The 13,138-nt window shown below is 50.4% G+C and overlaps 1 protein-coding gene across 1 annotated transcript; it reads right to left on the reverse strand.

Moving 5' to 3' along the window:
- Window positions 1-7,517: 7,517 nt before the first annotated feature.
- Window positions 7,518-12,386, reverse strand: LOC104530080 (carbohydrate sulfotransferase 11). Its single transcript, XM_010174564.2, has 2 exons — window positions 12,308-12,386; window positions 7,518-8,828 (listed from the first exon to the last, which is right to left on the reverse strand). Exons 1-2 carry the CDS (start codon window positions 12,371-12,373, stop codon window positions 7,983-7,985), a joined length of 912 nt encoding a protein of 303 aa, XP_010172866.1. The 5' UTR covers window positions 12,374-12,386; the 3' UTR covers window positions 7,518-7,982.
- Between the last annotated feature and the right edge of the window lie 752 nt (window positions 12,387-13,138).

The raw sequence follows: 13,138 nt of genomic DNA on the forward strand, positions 1-13,138 counted from the left end.
TGGCTGAGCTGGAGAGTACGCACACACCAGCTTCATGGTGGGGGAGATTTCAGCATTCCAGGCACATGTTCCCCCTGTCTTGGGCCTCGCTGCTTTATCTCTTGCTGCAGCCTCTGTGCTGTCAGCTCTGCTCGGCTGCACCCCGAGCACCCGCCTGTGATAATTGCAGCAGCAGCAGCTGAGGGGGCTTGCGAGAAAAGCAAAGCGAGCGTCTGATTGCCGGTCCCAGTTTGAGGGGGCTGCATTAGGAGATATGTACATGTATATTTTAATAACTTGAGCCTTAGTATTTTATTCTGTAAACCTTTTATTAGCTCCAATTTGGCACTGGCTTGAGCAGGCCTGGCAAATAACTCCTCCTGCCTCAATATTGTCTGTTCTCCTCCTTGCTGCGTGTCCCCACTGCCTTGGAGACATCCTCTCTGGCCCTTGATGCTATTGCTGCTGGCGTGAATCAGGTAAGGCTGTTCCTAAGGCAAGGCTGGTCCTAAGGCCAAGCTGCTGAGGGCACCCCAGCCATCTGCAGGTCCCAGACACATGGAACTCTTTAATAGCAGAGATTTGCCCCTGTTCTCTTCAGTCCCCCAAAAGCCCCAGACTGGAGCCTGTGGCTGGTGCAGACTGCAGAGGACCCCAGTCACCCTCCTCCAGTATCAATCCCTAGTGCCCAACACACGACTGCTTCTCTGCCACCTGATTGTAACAAAACCCTAGCACTGGTGCGTCCCTTCATCAGGGATTTCTGAGCAGAGCTCGGCTTGTTCTGGTTGTCACTGTTGACAGAGGACATGGATGGGAACACGTAATGGATCCCATCTGTGTCCTACTTGTGGGACACAGCTGGGCTGGGGTGACCTGTGCTTCACCTTGCCCACGCTGGGCTTGGGGGTTCCTCCCTTGCAGGAGGTGTTGGGGCTGTGAGCTGATGTGGGGACATTATAGAGGGCACAGCAAGATGTGCTCTTCTCCAGGGTCCCCCTTGGTGGGCAGCCAAGCATCAGCCTCCTGCCCATGTACTTAGCGCAGGGAACGCACTTAAGACTGAAAATTGCTTCCAGCCGCAAGAGAAATGATATAACCAAAGGAAATGGTTTCAATAAAAGGGGATTTTTTTCCTTTTCTTTTCTGAAGGGCAGTGAAAGGCTAGTTATTTGGCTGTTCAGCCTGTTTACTCTTTCCTCCTTTTCTTTCTTTCCCTGTGCAAATGAGAAAGGGCCTTTGCTAACAAAGGTTATGTGTAGCCCTGGAGCATGGCTTGAATCAGCGTTCCTGTAACTCCATTTGAACCTGCTCCTCCAAGAAAGTACCCCCAGCCCTTTGGTGAGTGGCAGCACTTGCTCCCACCCCCTGGCACTGGCTGCCTCGGTGGCACCGAGTGTCCAGGCATCGTCCCTCCCCTTAAATCAGAGATCTGGTGTTTAAATGTCTGCTGGATCCTCAGCTTTTTAAGAGCTGTCAGTACATCCCAGCCGGCTCTGCCTGGGTTTGTGCTCCCTGCGGTGTCGAATTGGGGTTATTTTGCTGGGGTGGAGATTTGGGGAGGGGGTTGTTTTCCTCCCTTTCCCTTCACAAAATTCATATGGCTTCAGAGCAAACCTGTGTGGGTAGCAGAGCCCAGATGGGGTGTGGACGTTTCATAGTGATTTCTGTCTTTAATGTAACCCAGCAGGAAAGTCCCTTCCAGCAGTGGGCCTGGCTTCTCTGCTGCTGTGTCTGTCATTACTGTGCCCAGCTTTCCACTGGGTTGTAGCCACCCTGCCACAGTCACCAGCACCTCCATTTGAGCTGAGAGTGACTTTTATTTGTATTTATTCCTCCAGCTCTCAAATAAACAATTTTCTTACAAATGAGAAGGTGAGAGAAGAGAGCTCCTTTCTTTTCTTGCAGCTCTTTAGTCCTTGGCTGCTCTGATCTGCCTATTTGGGCTCAGCGCTTGTCCTGGACTGAGAAACCCATCATATGCTACAAGGTCCCAGTTGAAGGCTTACCTTGTTTTAATCTCTATGGAGGGAAAAAAAGCAAATGTGGAGTGTCAGCAGAAGAATGAGACTGTCTGGTTTTAAATAAAGCAGAAATAAAGGCTAAAAATAAGTGCTTTGGTCTGGATCCCCCAGGCCCTGGGCAGCCATCAGCCAACTGAGTGTAGTAAGAGATGGTGAAAAAAATGTATATTTCTTTTTTTTTAATAATGTCCCTTGTTTTTCCTTCACACAGTATGAGCAGCAAGGTTTAGATTCACTTCTGACATCATCCACTAGTTGTCTGCAAATAAACTAAACCTCAGGGTCACGTCAGTGCTGTGGGATGGGGGCAAGGAAGGGCATGGGAGTTTGGGAGGGGATGGGTGCCTGCTCTGCACCACTGCAAGGCCACTGTGTTGGGGTGCTGGGTGCTGGGGTGGGTGCTGGGACCTCAGGGAGACATCTCTGGCATCGAGGAGGAAGGTCAGTTAGGGGCTCCCTCATTCATGATTGCAGACGGGTTTCTCTTTGTAAGCAAAGAAGGGGCTGTCACCAGCCATAGAGAGAGATGGGAGCAGGGGGTTGTTTTGAGGGATAGTCAAAGCATTTATTTTCCTGCCCTCCAGCTTCCACTCACTGCCTCCATCCTAATATAGTATTTTTCCAGAAACTCTACTTTGAACGAGATGCAGCATCCTTACCAAGGACAAGTGAAGTGCCAGCCAGCAAACACAAGCAAGTCTGAAAAGCCGCCTTCAAGTAGGACACTGCTTCCAACACATACTTGAAAACACTTACATATTTTTTTTTCCCTCCAATGAAAGTCTATTTAATCCTCCAGCTGGTAAACAACCCAATCTGCAGTGCACAGCGAGCTCTGGAAAGAAACCTCCCAATCACTGAAGCTCAGTTTTGTTCCACTGGAAGGTAAAACTCAACAGCTTCACGTGGGCCACCAGGGATGGGGCCAGCGGCTCCATAGCATGAAATAGCCACAGCGCAGGCAAAGTGCCCACCACGCTCCGGAGGCTGGAGCAAGCAGAGCTGTCAGTGGCACTCGGAGGAAGGGACCAGCTCCCCGTGAGCTGCTAAGCCACGTTGGACTGTGGTGACGCTCACATTGCAGGAAGGGGTATTTATATTTATCATATAAACACACATGCATATGTAGACATACGTAAACTAAATGGCTATTGAGTATTACAATCATACACAAAATAATCACTGAACATATAATATGTAAGTGTAATCATAAATGCTGTTTAATCTTGTGATACATACTTTATACACATATAAAAATTACATATAATTCATGTATTATCACCTATAAATATTCCAATTATTTGCAATAATTCTATTATAATAGAATCATTATTTACATTGTATATGTGTGCACACATGGACATACCCAAGTGAGGCTCTTCTTACTTGTTTGGGTTTTTTTTTCATCTCTGGTGCTCTGACAGCTCCCCAGCAGTTTCCCCAGGGCCAGCCTGGCAGGGTGGGCGTTTGCCCCCTCCCAGAGCCCCTCGCTGAGCATGCCTGTGGTGCATTCACCCCATGTCAGCTGTGTGACACCAGCGCTCTGTGACTTGGAAATCTCAATGCTACTTCATATGGCAACAGCCATGATTTGTTTACTTAATTATTTATTTTTAATAGGCACTTGATTGGGGCAGGGGCGGGGGGGAAAGGTGAGAGGAGGGAGGATTTAAATAGAGTTTGTGAAGTTATTCCTTGCCTGAGGCTGAGCCGCATGCAATCATCACGTCTAACTTGGATTTTTCCATTTGTTTTTAGGGCTCCTGTTGCTGAGCCGGGGTGACCTTGGCAGCATTGGCTGTGACCGCTCTCCCTTGGCCACCCCAGTTCTCCTGCCCCCACACATCCCGAGCTGCTCGGTTATGGGGTCAGCGTCCAATTGCAGCCACACTCGCTTGGGTGCCTCCGCTCCTTTTGGCAGGTTGGTGCACTTAGTGCAGCGGAGACACCTCAGTGCTCTCACCTGGCTGTTTTGGCAGCCACCAGCACCTCCAGCTTGGCCATGGGATGTCATCCCCATGTCCCACATCCCAGCACTGCCTGGGGGCAAAGCTCAATGTGGGGCCATGGCCACACTTACCCCTGAGCACCAGCCCTGTGGGCAGGTTCATTTCCCTGCAGGAATACCAAGCTGGGGGATTTTTTTGGCAGTGTAAGGCTTGTATTTAGGGGCAGCAAAGGAAGTCCATGCCCAGGTAGAAAAGCCTCTGCTGCCCTTGGACTTATCCTTTTGCTCTGTCTCCAGGTGCCAGCAGCTGAGCTTATTCCTGATGAGATGGTTGGTCCTGTCTTGACCTTGTTGGTTACAGGGCTTCCCAAGAAGAGTCTTCATCTCTGCCTATCATCAAACCTTGGCCAAAACACAGCACAGTACATGGCGTGTAGTCCCACAGGCCAGCGGCACCAAAGCCCCATTGCCACAAACCCAAACACATCCCACAAGGCTGTGGTTTGGTCCTGTTTGGGATCCCGGCAGCACATTTGTACCCTTCATCACCTGACCACCATCTTCCTCCTGGAAACACTCCGTGCTCACAGCAAGGTGCTTGGACAAGGCCAAAGGGATGACACCTGCTCTGTCCTCCTGGGAGGCATCTCCTTACATTTCAAGCCCTTGTTGTACATCAAGTGCCACCACATTCCCAGTCCCAAGTACAGGAGAAAACCAAATGCAATTACACTTTAGAGATGGCCTAGATAACCTTGATATTCTTCTCATGTGGCAAGAAAAGGGGATGCAGTGAAACAGTTAAAAAAAATCCAAACAACGAGGAGCTGCTCAGAGAAATGGCTCCCAGCACCCGAAATCGGACAGGAAATTAAAATGCTTGTAGTTGGGATCAGCAGTCACACGGTGTCCCTCTAACTCCGTTTTGCTCCAGTCCCGCAGCGTTTTCCGGTGCCAGTCGGGACGCTGCCCAGCCCTGGGGGCTCCCCGCTGCCCCCAGCCCCACGGCCCCGGTGCTGCTGGGCTCTGGCACGGGCAAACCTGGAAATTCAGGTGTGGAAAGCTTCAGCCCGGGCTGAAGGCAGTTGTTTCAGCACGACAAAGTGGCCATTTTCTGTTTGCATGGGCAGGATTTGCTTTGGGAAGTGGTATTTATAGAATCATAGACTCAGTAAGGTTGGAAAAGATCTTTATGATCATCAAATCCAACCGTCATTTAGGCAGGGGGAAAGGCAAGGGTATGACCTAAATGGCTTGGGTTAGAAAAAGCCCAAAGGTGAGTATTTCCAAAGGTCCTATGTGACCCAAAAGACAGAATCACAGAATTGCCTCCATTGGAAAGAACCTTTAAGCTCATCGAGTCCAATCATGAACTCAACACTGACAACCCAACTAACCCATGTCCCTCAGCACTATGTCTACCCAACTCTTCAATCCCTCCAGGGATGGGGACTCCACCAATGCCCTGGGCAACCCCTTCCAATGCCTCAGAACCCTTTCAGGAAATAAATTCTTCCTCAGATCCAATCTCAACTGCCCTTGGTGCAACTTGAGGCCATTTTCTCTCGTCCTGTCACTTGTAGACCAAATCTGAGCCAGGTGTTGCCCTTAGCAGAGCATGGCTGAGGCTGGAGGGCTGCATTGACTTTGCTGTTTTTCAGGGCACTGGGTCAGGTCTGATGGGGATGGCTGGGGACAGGCTGCCACTCAGAGAGCCATGAAAACCAGAACCATCTCTAAATTGCCACCATTGCAGGAAAGTTTAGAAACCAGCTGGCTAAAGGCAAAGCCCAGAGCGTTCCATTTCCTCACTTTCACTCTAAAGAGAGCCCAAAGGGGCTCCCAGCCAGCCAGATACTGCCTGAACACCCCCCGACAGCACAACGGGGAGAGAGTCTGTGTGTCTGTCCTTTGCACTCTCTGTGCCATCAGCTTTCAAGAGCTACCTGCAGGGAACATATTTAGGAAAAGAAAAAAAAAAGAAAAAAAAATCCATTTAAAAATCCATCACTTTGTGACTCTGAAGCTGACCTCAAATTACAATTCATGACCAAAAATGATGAAAAGAGTTTGTGGTGACTTGAACAATGATTTTTCCAAGCAGAGGCAGTGCTAAGCAGGGAACGCGAGACTCCTGAGAAAGCCGGAGGAATGCACTCCAAGCCTGAACACTGGAGATGAAATTTGTTGCATCATATAATCTGGTTTTGTGCTTTGAGTTTCAGCTAGATGGGGAGATACTGAGGTAGCACAAGAAAGGCCATTTCTGTGAGATCTTCAGTCCAGATTGGGAGGATCAATCAGGCTGCCAGGATTACCAGCGATTTTATTTACTTTTCTTTTTCATTGCTTTGCTAAACCCCATCTCCAAACAGAGCAACAAAGGAGCGAGTGTCAGCGTACAGGTGCCGATCAGGGGCAGAGAGAAAAAAGGTTAAGATGTAACAGCCAAAATTGTTAGATGAAAACATCATTTTTTAAAAGAGCCTGAGAGCACTGGGGTTTTAGAAAACTTCCCATTGTATTGCACTAATAACTCAAGTGTTCACAGCCGAGCCAGCGGACCCACTCTACAGCAAATTCTATTACTGGTGTGTTTATTTACAAAGGCAGCACTGACCCAAGCTGAAGAGAAAAGAAAAAAGACTGAAATATGGTTTTAAAGAACCACAGCTCCTTCGACTGGTTTTAATTTAAAATCCTAGGACAGTGTTCGTCATTTTCTTTTGTCTTTTGCCCCCTCCTCCCCATTTCTTCTTCAAGTAATGAGTTGTCCAAAGCCAGCCAGCCAAAAGGGAATTTTCCTCTAGGTGTCTCTGTCCCCATTTTTATTCTCATTTTTTTTCTCACACACACACACACACACACACTGTTCTTCTCTGGCCTTCCCAGTCCAGCTTCACCTTTTCCTTACCATAGTGATCTCCCATGTCCCACCACAGTGCTCCCCAAAGCACCGTTCTCCACCCACCGGTGCAATGTGGCCACCCCATGTGGGAGGCAGTGGCCACACATGGGAGCAGCACATGGTGACAGGGGATGAGAAGCCAGCACTGCCAGCTGGGTTCTGCCAGCCCAGCGAAGCTGTGGGCAGGACACCGTGGAGGACATGATTTCATCTGAGCAGACACCTGCACCCGTGCTGTACATATGGCTTTGCAAAACAATTAGCACCTGCTCTTGAAAACCAGAAGGTGTGGGGCCTGGATTGACTAGATTTGACTAGAAATCCAGAGACACACACGCACAGAGACACTGACTGCTCTGCTGTTGTAGTTCAGGAGAAAGCACTGTGTCTCTTAACAGCTCATACCTGCAACAAACCTGCCCCCCCCTCTCTCTCTCTGGAGTATTTTGCATCCCAACCAAGAGCACATGGAAGGAGAGGAACAAAAAAGCCCTCTAGGCTTTGTCAAGGAGAAATGCGTGGTCACGTAACGCACCACTGCCTTCCCCCAGCAATGGGGGACAGCACGGGAAGCTGGAGGAGGAGGAGGGAGGAGAACAAGGTCAAAAGAAAAGGTGGGAGCAATTTTAAATGAAAGGAAAGACTTACATTAAATTATTGCTTTATTTCTGGTTCTATGCAAGTCTCTGACATGCTCCACCCTGCCCCCCGAGATGCCACGTCCACCCCCAAACAGCCCAGTAAGGAGGAGAAAGACCTAAAGGGATCCTGCCCAAAAAAAGGAGCCTTCCCAAGACTTGGATCTACAGAGGAGTCTCTTAGTTAAAAGAAAGTCCCCAGCCAAGGCAAACCCTCCTACCCAGCAGTGTCAAGTCCCACCACCATCCCCTGTAGATGCTGAAGGGTAGGAGGGAAAGGGAAGGAAAAACTCCAACCCCAGTGTTTTGAGAGGTGTCCTCCCTCCAGACCATGCATGAATGAGGCATCAGGATGTGGAGCAGAACATAACGGAGAGGGCACACGGGAGAAGTCAACTAAGAGATGAACACAGGGTGGGAGGAGAAGAATTGTGGCAAGATGAGAGTTACCCAGCTCTCCTTTGCCTCTCCCCCCAGCCCCTGCCTCATCGGATGCGGAGGTACGAGGGGATGGAGTAATTGAAGAGCAAGTAGTCCATTTTGTATAAATTAAAGAGTCTCCTTTGGTAGAAGGGGCTAATGTCCTGGAAAAACTGAGCCGTCATGTCGTCTGTCGTCCTGGTGGTCTTGGATGAAGATGGGAACTTGATGCTTGTGTCAGCCCCAACCAGCTGAAGGATGTAGTTGGCATCTTCAGCCAAGGTCTCATACTTGCCCACCACATCATAGTGGACGATGCAGGGGTGGCAGAGTGAGTGCACCCGCTCCCAGTGCTCATTGAAGGGCTCCTCCCGCTGCGTCCGTGGATCCAGCAGGTAGTAGACGAACTCCTCGAAGCGCACGTCGTCCCCACGCTCCAGGGCCTTGTCGCTGGGCTCCTGCCGGTGCCGTCGGATGATTTTGGTCCCATAGCGCTTGTGGAAGGCCGTGTTGTAGCTGCGGGTGAACTTGTTGCGGTACGCTGAGACCAGGCGCTCAAAGGGCTCCCGCACGAAGATGAACTTGAGGTAGCTGCGCAGGCGGTGGTTGATCTCGGGGACACTGTACTCAGAGAGGGTGCGCAGGTTGGATGAGACGTGGGCCTCATTGGCAGGGATTTCCAGTGGATCCCGGTACTTGCCTTGTCCCGTCAGGACCATCATCACCCGCTTCCAGTTAGTGCAGGCCACTTTGGGCACGTAGCAGTAGAGCAGCCCATGTGTGTCATCTACCACCAAGTGCCGCAAGTCATCCGGCCGCAGGAGACGCCGCTTGCGGGTGTAACGGTTGCAGATGTTGCTCAACAGCTCACGTCTCTGCTGGTGAACTGCCTGCAGTGATGACTGCTCAAACTGGAAAGAAAAAAAAAAATAAAGAGATGGTCACCAGCTTGCCCAAGTTGATCGTGGCCTACACACAACACTTGGCCCACAACTGTCCCATTCCCTCCCCTTTCCTGGGTTTGGCAGTCACCCATGTGGGACTTTGGGGAACAACGTTGACTTTGAACACAACTTGATTTGTTGCATTTAATCCTTGGACCTGCTGGGGGCAAAAGACAGAACAAAATGGGATGCGAAGCCGGATGAGGAGACAAGTCAAAGGGGGTGAGGGAAGAAGAGGAGTTGCAGAGAGAGTCAATAATGAAATATTTTTTACAGCACACACTGGGTGAAGTGCTCTCCCTTACACCAGTCTGGGGGGACAGGCATGGCCCAACCCCTCCAGGGACACACAGTGCAGCCCCTTTGCGCTCGCCTCCGGGCTGCGATGGGGCATTGATTGCCGTGTCATGCTGACACATACACCTGTGGGCTCACTGTGAACATCACAGCCAAGAGGCAGAAATGTGGCACATGAGTGTGGGCATGCGTGGTGAAAATGGGGTGGGTGTGCTGCCAAGGAAAGGCAAAGGGAGATGGGTGGAGGAAAATGGTCTTTTAACGCTCATGGTTGAACCCTGGGGAGCACACAGGGAGCTGGAGGTGAGATGGGGTGGCAGGGCATGATGGAGAGGAGCAAGGTGCTGCTGGAGGTGGTGGTGGGGCCCTTCCTGACGCCTTTGGGTTTCTTCTCCTGAGGGACTTTTTCCACACAGGTCAGTCCAATGCTGCGGCTCTAGTCACAGTCTCCTTTGGCCACAGGGATGAGGACTCCACATATGGTCCTTCTTCTTTATCCCTTTTGACCCCTGCATCAAGGCCCAGCAGCTGCTGCATTGGCTTCCCAGAAACCCAGAGCCCCGTGACCCCTGCCCCAGCTGATCCAGATTTGGGGATGTGACCTTTTCTGTCATGGCTTTCATCAGAAATCTCAAAATGTCATTAAAACATCTGCAGAAGGAAACAATTTCCAGGAACTGAGAAGGGGAAGGATCCTTCCTCCTCCTGCCCACTCCTTCCTTGATTTGCTCATGAGGGTTGGGAGGTTTCACGTTCAGTCCCAAGGTCATTGCTGGGAACCCCTAACAGCCTCATCCCAGCCATGACCACTAACGGCTTCACCGCCCGTTTGCTAACCAGGGGCAGCTCTGACCCCGTGAAGCTGTTGCTCTAACACAATGCAACGACTGCCATGTCGCAAGATGACAGTGGCTTCCACTTTGGGGTTGTGAAGACAGTCCTGCCGATGTCACAGGGCACCATGGCAAACATTTCTGCAGTCTGCAGACACGTGGCAACCTCAAGATGCAGATCATCTCCTTGGTTCCTACATCCTTGCTGCTGACAGCTTAGGCATGCTGAAGGACACCCTTTGGCAAGCTTCAGGTGCACCCTCACCTCTTCCTGGGAAACCATAAGGGGTTTTGGGAGGCACTAGAGCCTGGGAGAGGCAGCGTTGTGGAGATGGGGCTTTGTAAAGCTCCTGACAGGAGTTGGGATAGTGAGACAAACTGCCCATCCTGCCACCTCCAGAGGGGCACTAACATCTGGGCAAAAAGATCCTCCTGCAAGGGATGAACCACACTCAGAACCTTTTAGATCTCATTTCCACTAAAAAAATAGTCCTATCCATGTCAACTTAGTGACTACTTTCCCCAGGAACCTGCATGGAAAGTAACTTGAGACAGGAGCAGGAGAAAGCATCCCATCCCTGCTCCTTCCAAGAGGGAGATGATAAAGGAAAATGCTCAGTTGGAGGAAATGCAGGTCAATAGACTCTAACTGCCACCAAGAAATGACTTTGACATTGTCGGCTACTAGGATATGAAGAAGATCTAGCACCTAGAGAGGTGATAATCATAGCTGAAGAGGCATTCTCATGGCACACCTCCTTGCGACACAAACCTTTCAACAGAAATTTCTTTTGTTTGGAGACTCCCCATCACCTTTGAAAACTGGAAACCCTTTTTGCAAGTGCTTAAAAAAAGAAAAAGGCATTTTAATAATGCGGGGGTTTTTTCAGGTGTTTTTCCCTGCACTTGCATAATTCAAAACTATTGGACCAGAGAGACAGACAGACAGACAGACAGACATTGTCTGCAGGCATGGCAACAAATAAATGTGACTACTTTTCAACAGCCGCCCACTGGAATAAGTGCATGTCTTGCAGTTATTTCAGAGCAAAATTGCTCCCTTCATTTCCTTCTCTTTAAAAGCCAGAGAAATTAAGTATCGCTTTTAAGGAAATAACACCACGACATTCCAGCAGCATTAGGGTTTGCTGGCATCGTGGCCAAGGAAGTCCACATTTGCCATTTTTCCCAGAGCAAATGTAATTTGGCTGCTTATTAGACATAAAAGCATCAACCTAGACAGTAACATAAAGTGTCGTGTATGGAAAGGAGACCTGGCTCGGGCTGCAGCAGGCACTGCCGATGGGCAATGGGGGTGGCAGACAGCTACAGGGACCACCAGCACTGCCCTCTGCTTCTTGGAGGCTGCAGAAGATGATGATTGGCCTGTGGACATGAGGAGATGCAGGGCATGTTTGGTGGCTGGGGTGTGTGGCCATGGCCCAGCCCGTTGCACCGGTTGGAGGGTGGTTTCTTGCAGGACTTCCTGTAGGGAAGTTGTGGGTGAGGATCCCGCTACAAAGACAAGTTTGGCTGCATGGGGGGAAAACAACCTTCCTGGGGAGAAACACAGTAGAAGGAAACAAACACACCTTCTGCAGCTTCAACCACAAACCTCCAAGCTCCCACTGAGCTGCTAAAGGGAAACCCTTCCCTGATGCTGGGTCACCAATGCTGGCTGGGCTGGTGGCACTGGGGGCTGGCGAGAGCGGGTGCTCCCCACCTCAAGCAGTGACCATGGCTTGTCCTGTAGCAGAGCCTGGTGTGGGGAGGGACCTGCTGAGCCCACCCTGAGCTCCCTGAGGGGAGCGTTTGCCTGCCCAGACTTGGGCCTGGCCGCCCCTTTTTCAGCAGATGTAGCTGGCACAGCTCAGGGTGATGGAGAGGCCTGAGATGTCCCAGGATTATAAACCCCTCATGGCTGGGTCCAGCAGTCTATATGCGTATATATAAATATATGCATATACGTATGGGTGTATAGCACCCAACATAGAAGCATCTATCAATTATTAGCTCAGAAAGTGTAGCAACAATGTTCTTGCCCTCCTCACATAGGACAATCTCCTGGGTTTCCCCAGCTATGGCTCAGCCCACCGGTAATGAAACCATTTGCCCAAGTACCAGCAAGGCCCATAAGCAGTTTTTTATCAACAAATTCTCCCCAAAGTGGTGTGGTCTCTTGGACACGGACAGAGGTTCAGGTGCGGGGACCTTGGAAGCACAGTGCCCCACACACCAGAGGGGTGGAAGAAGGAGTCAACCCCCAGTGCCCCACTCCCTCTTCACCCCCCCATCTCCCTCTCCCTGTCCCCTTACCTGGTCGCTCTCGTACAGGGCCTGGAGTGGGCTGCGACCAGCCTTCCCTTGCCAGGTGGATCTCATACCCCCATCTTCTGTGGCTGGAAAACAAACGAGAAAAATCAGAGGGGTTGGGGTGGCTGCTTCTCTCACCCTTTCTGGAGATGCCCAAGTTGGGATGAGGTAACGTCCCCTGAGAAGAGAGAAATCCATTTGGCTCTGGGAGAAGATGCTCAAGCAATTCTTGTCCCTCTCCCTTATTTTTTAACAAAACCTGCAGTTAGGGTTCAAAAGGTCCCAACCTAACCTTTAAACAAATAAAAGGCCATAAATTTTTGTAACAGCTTGTTACAATTTCAAAAGCAACTGGGAACAGTTTGATCCATGTGCATTTGGGAAATACCACTGTGCACAGGCTGCACTGGTGAGGGAATGACCCAGGAGGCAGCAGGACCCTGGCCAGCATCACCGTGGCCCCACGGGGAGCAAGACAACATCTGTGCTTGGAGTGATAAGGGGCAGATCTGACACCAGCAGCTCTGTGGGCTGGGAGTTTGCATTTCCAGGCTCAGAGACACGGTCATTAAAAGACAAATTGGTCAGATGCTTCGTCTGACTGATGATAAGTCATTTGAAGTTATTTGCTTTTTTTTCCCCCCCCTTCTAAACCAGAAACATCTCCTCAAGTGTTTGAAGCTGAAGATAACCATCTAAACAGCCCTTGCCCCTTCCCTGCCATGCAGATTGTCTGGTTTGATTTTGGAGGTCTATTTGCAGCAGCACCAAACCTGAGGCTCGATCTGGTCAGCCACGAATGCAAGTGCTGGACACCCTGTTGGTGACAGATGC

Source organism: Antrostomus carolinensis, unplaced genomic scaffold (assembly GCF_000700745.2).
Source record: "Antrostomus carolinensis isolate BGI_N321 unplaced genomic scaffold, ASM70074v2 scaffold21220, whole genome shotgun sequence".
Taxonomy (NCBI): Eukaryota; Metazoa; Chordata; class Aves; order Caprimulgiformes; family Caprimulgidae; genus Antrostomus; species Antrostomus carolinensis.

What these genes read in the sequence shown, in the direction of transcription:
- LOC104530080 (XM_010174564.2), bottom strand. Translation starts at nt 12,373, where the DNA reads ATGAGATCCACCTGGCAAGGGAAGGCTGGTCGCAGCCCACTCCAGGCC. An exon ending in CCCTGTACGAGAGCGACCAG is followed by an intron (nt 8,829 to 12,307) that starts GTAAGGGGACAG and finishes TTTTCTTTCCAG; the next exon opens with TTTGAGCAGTCATCACTGCA.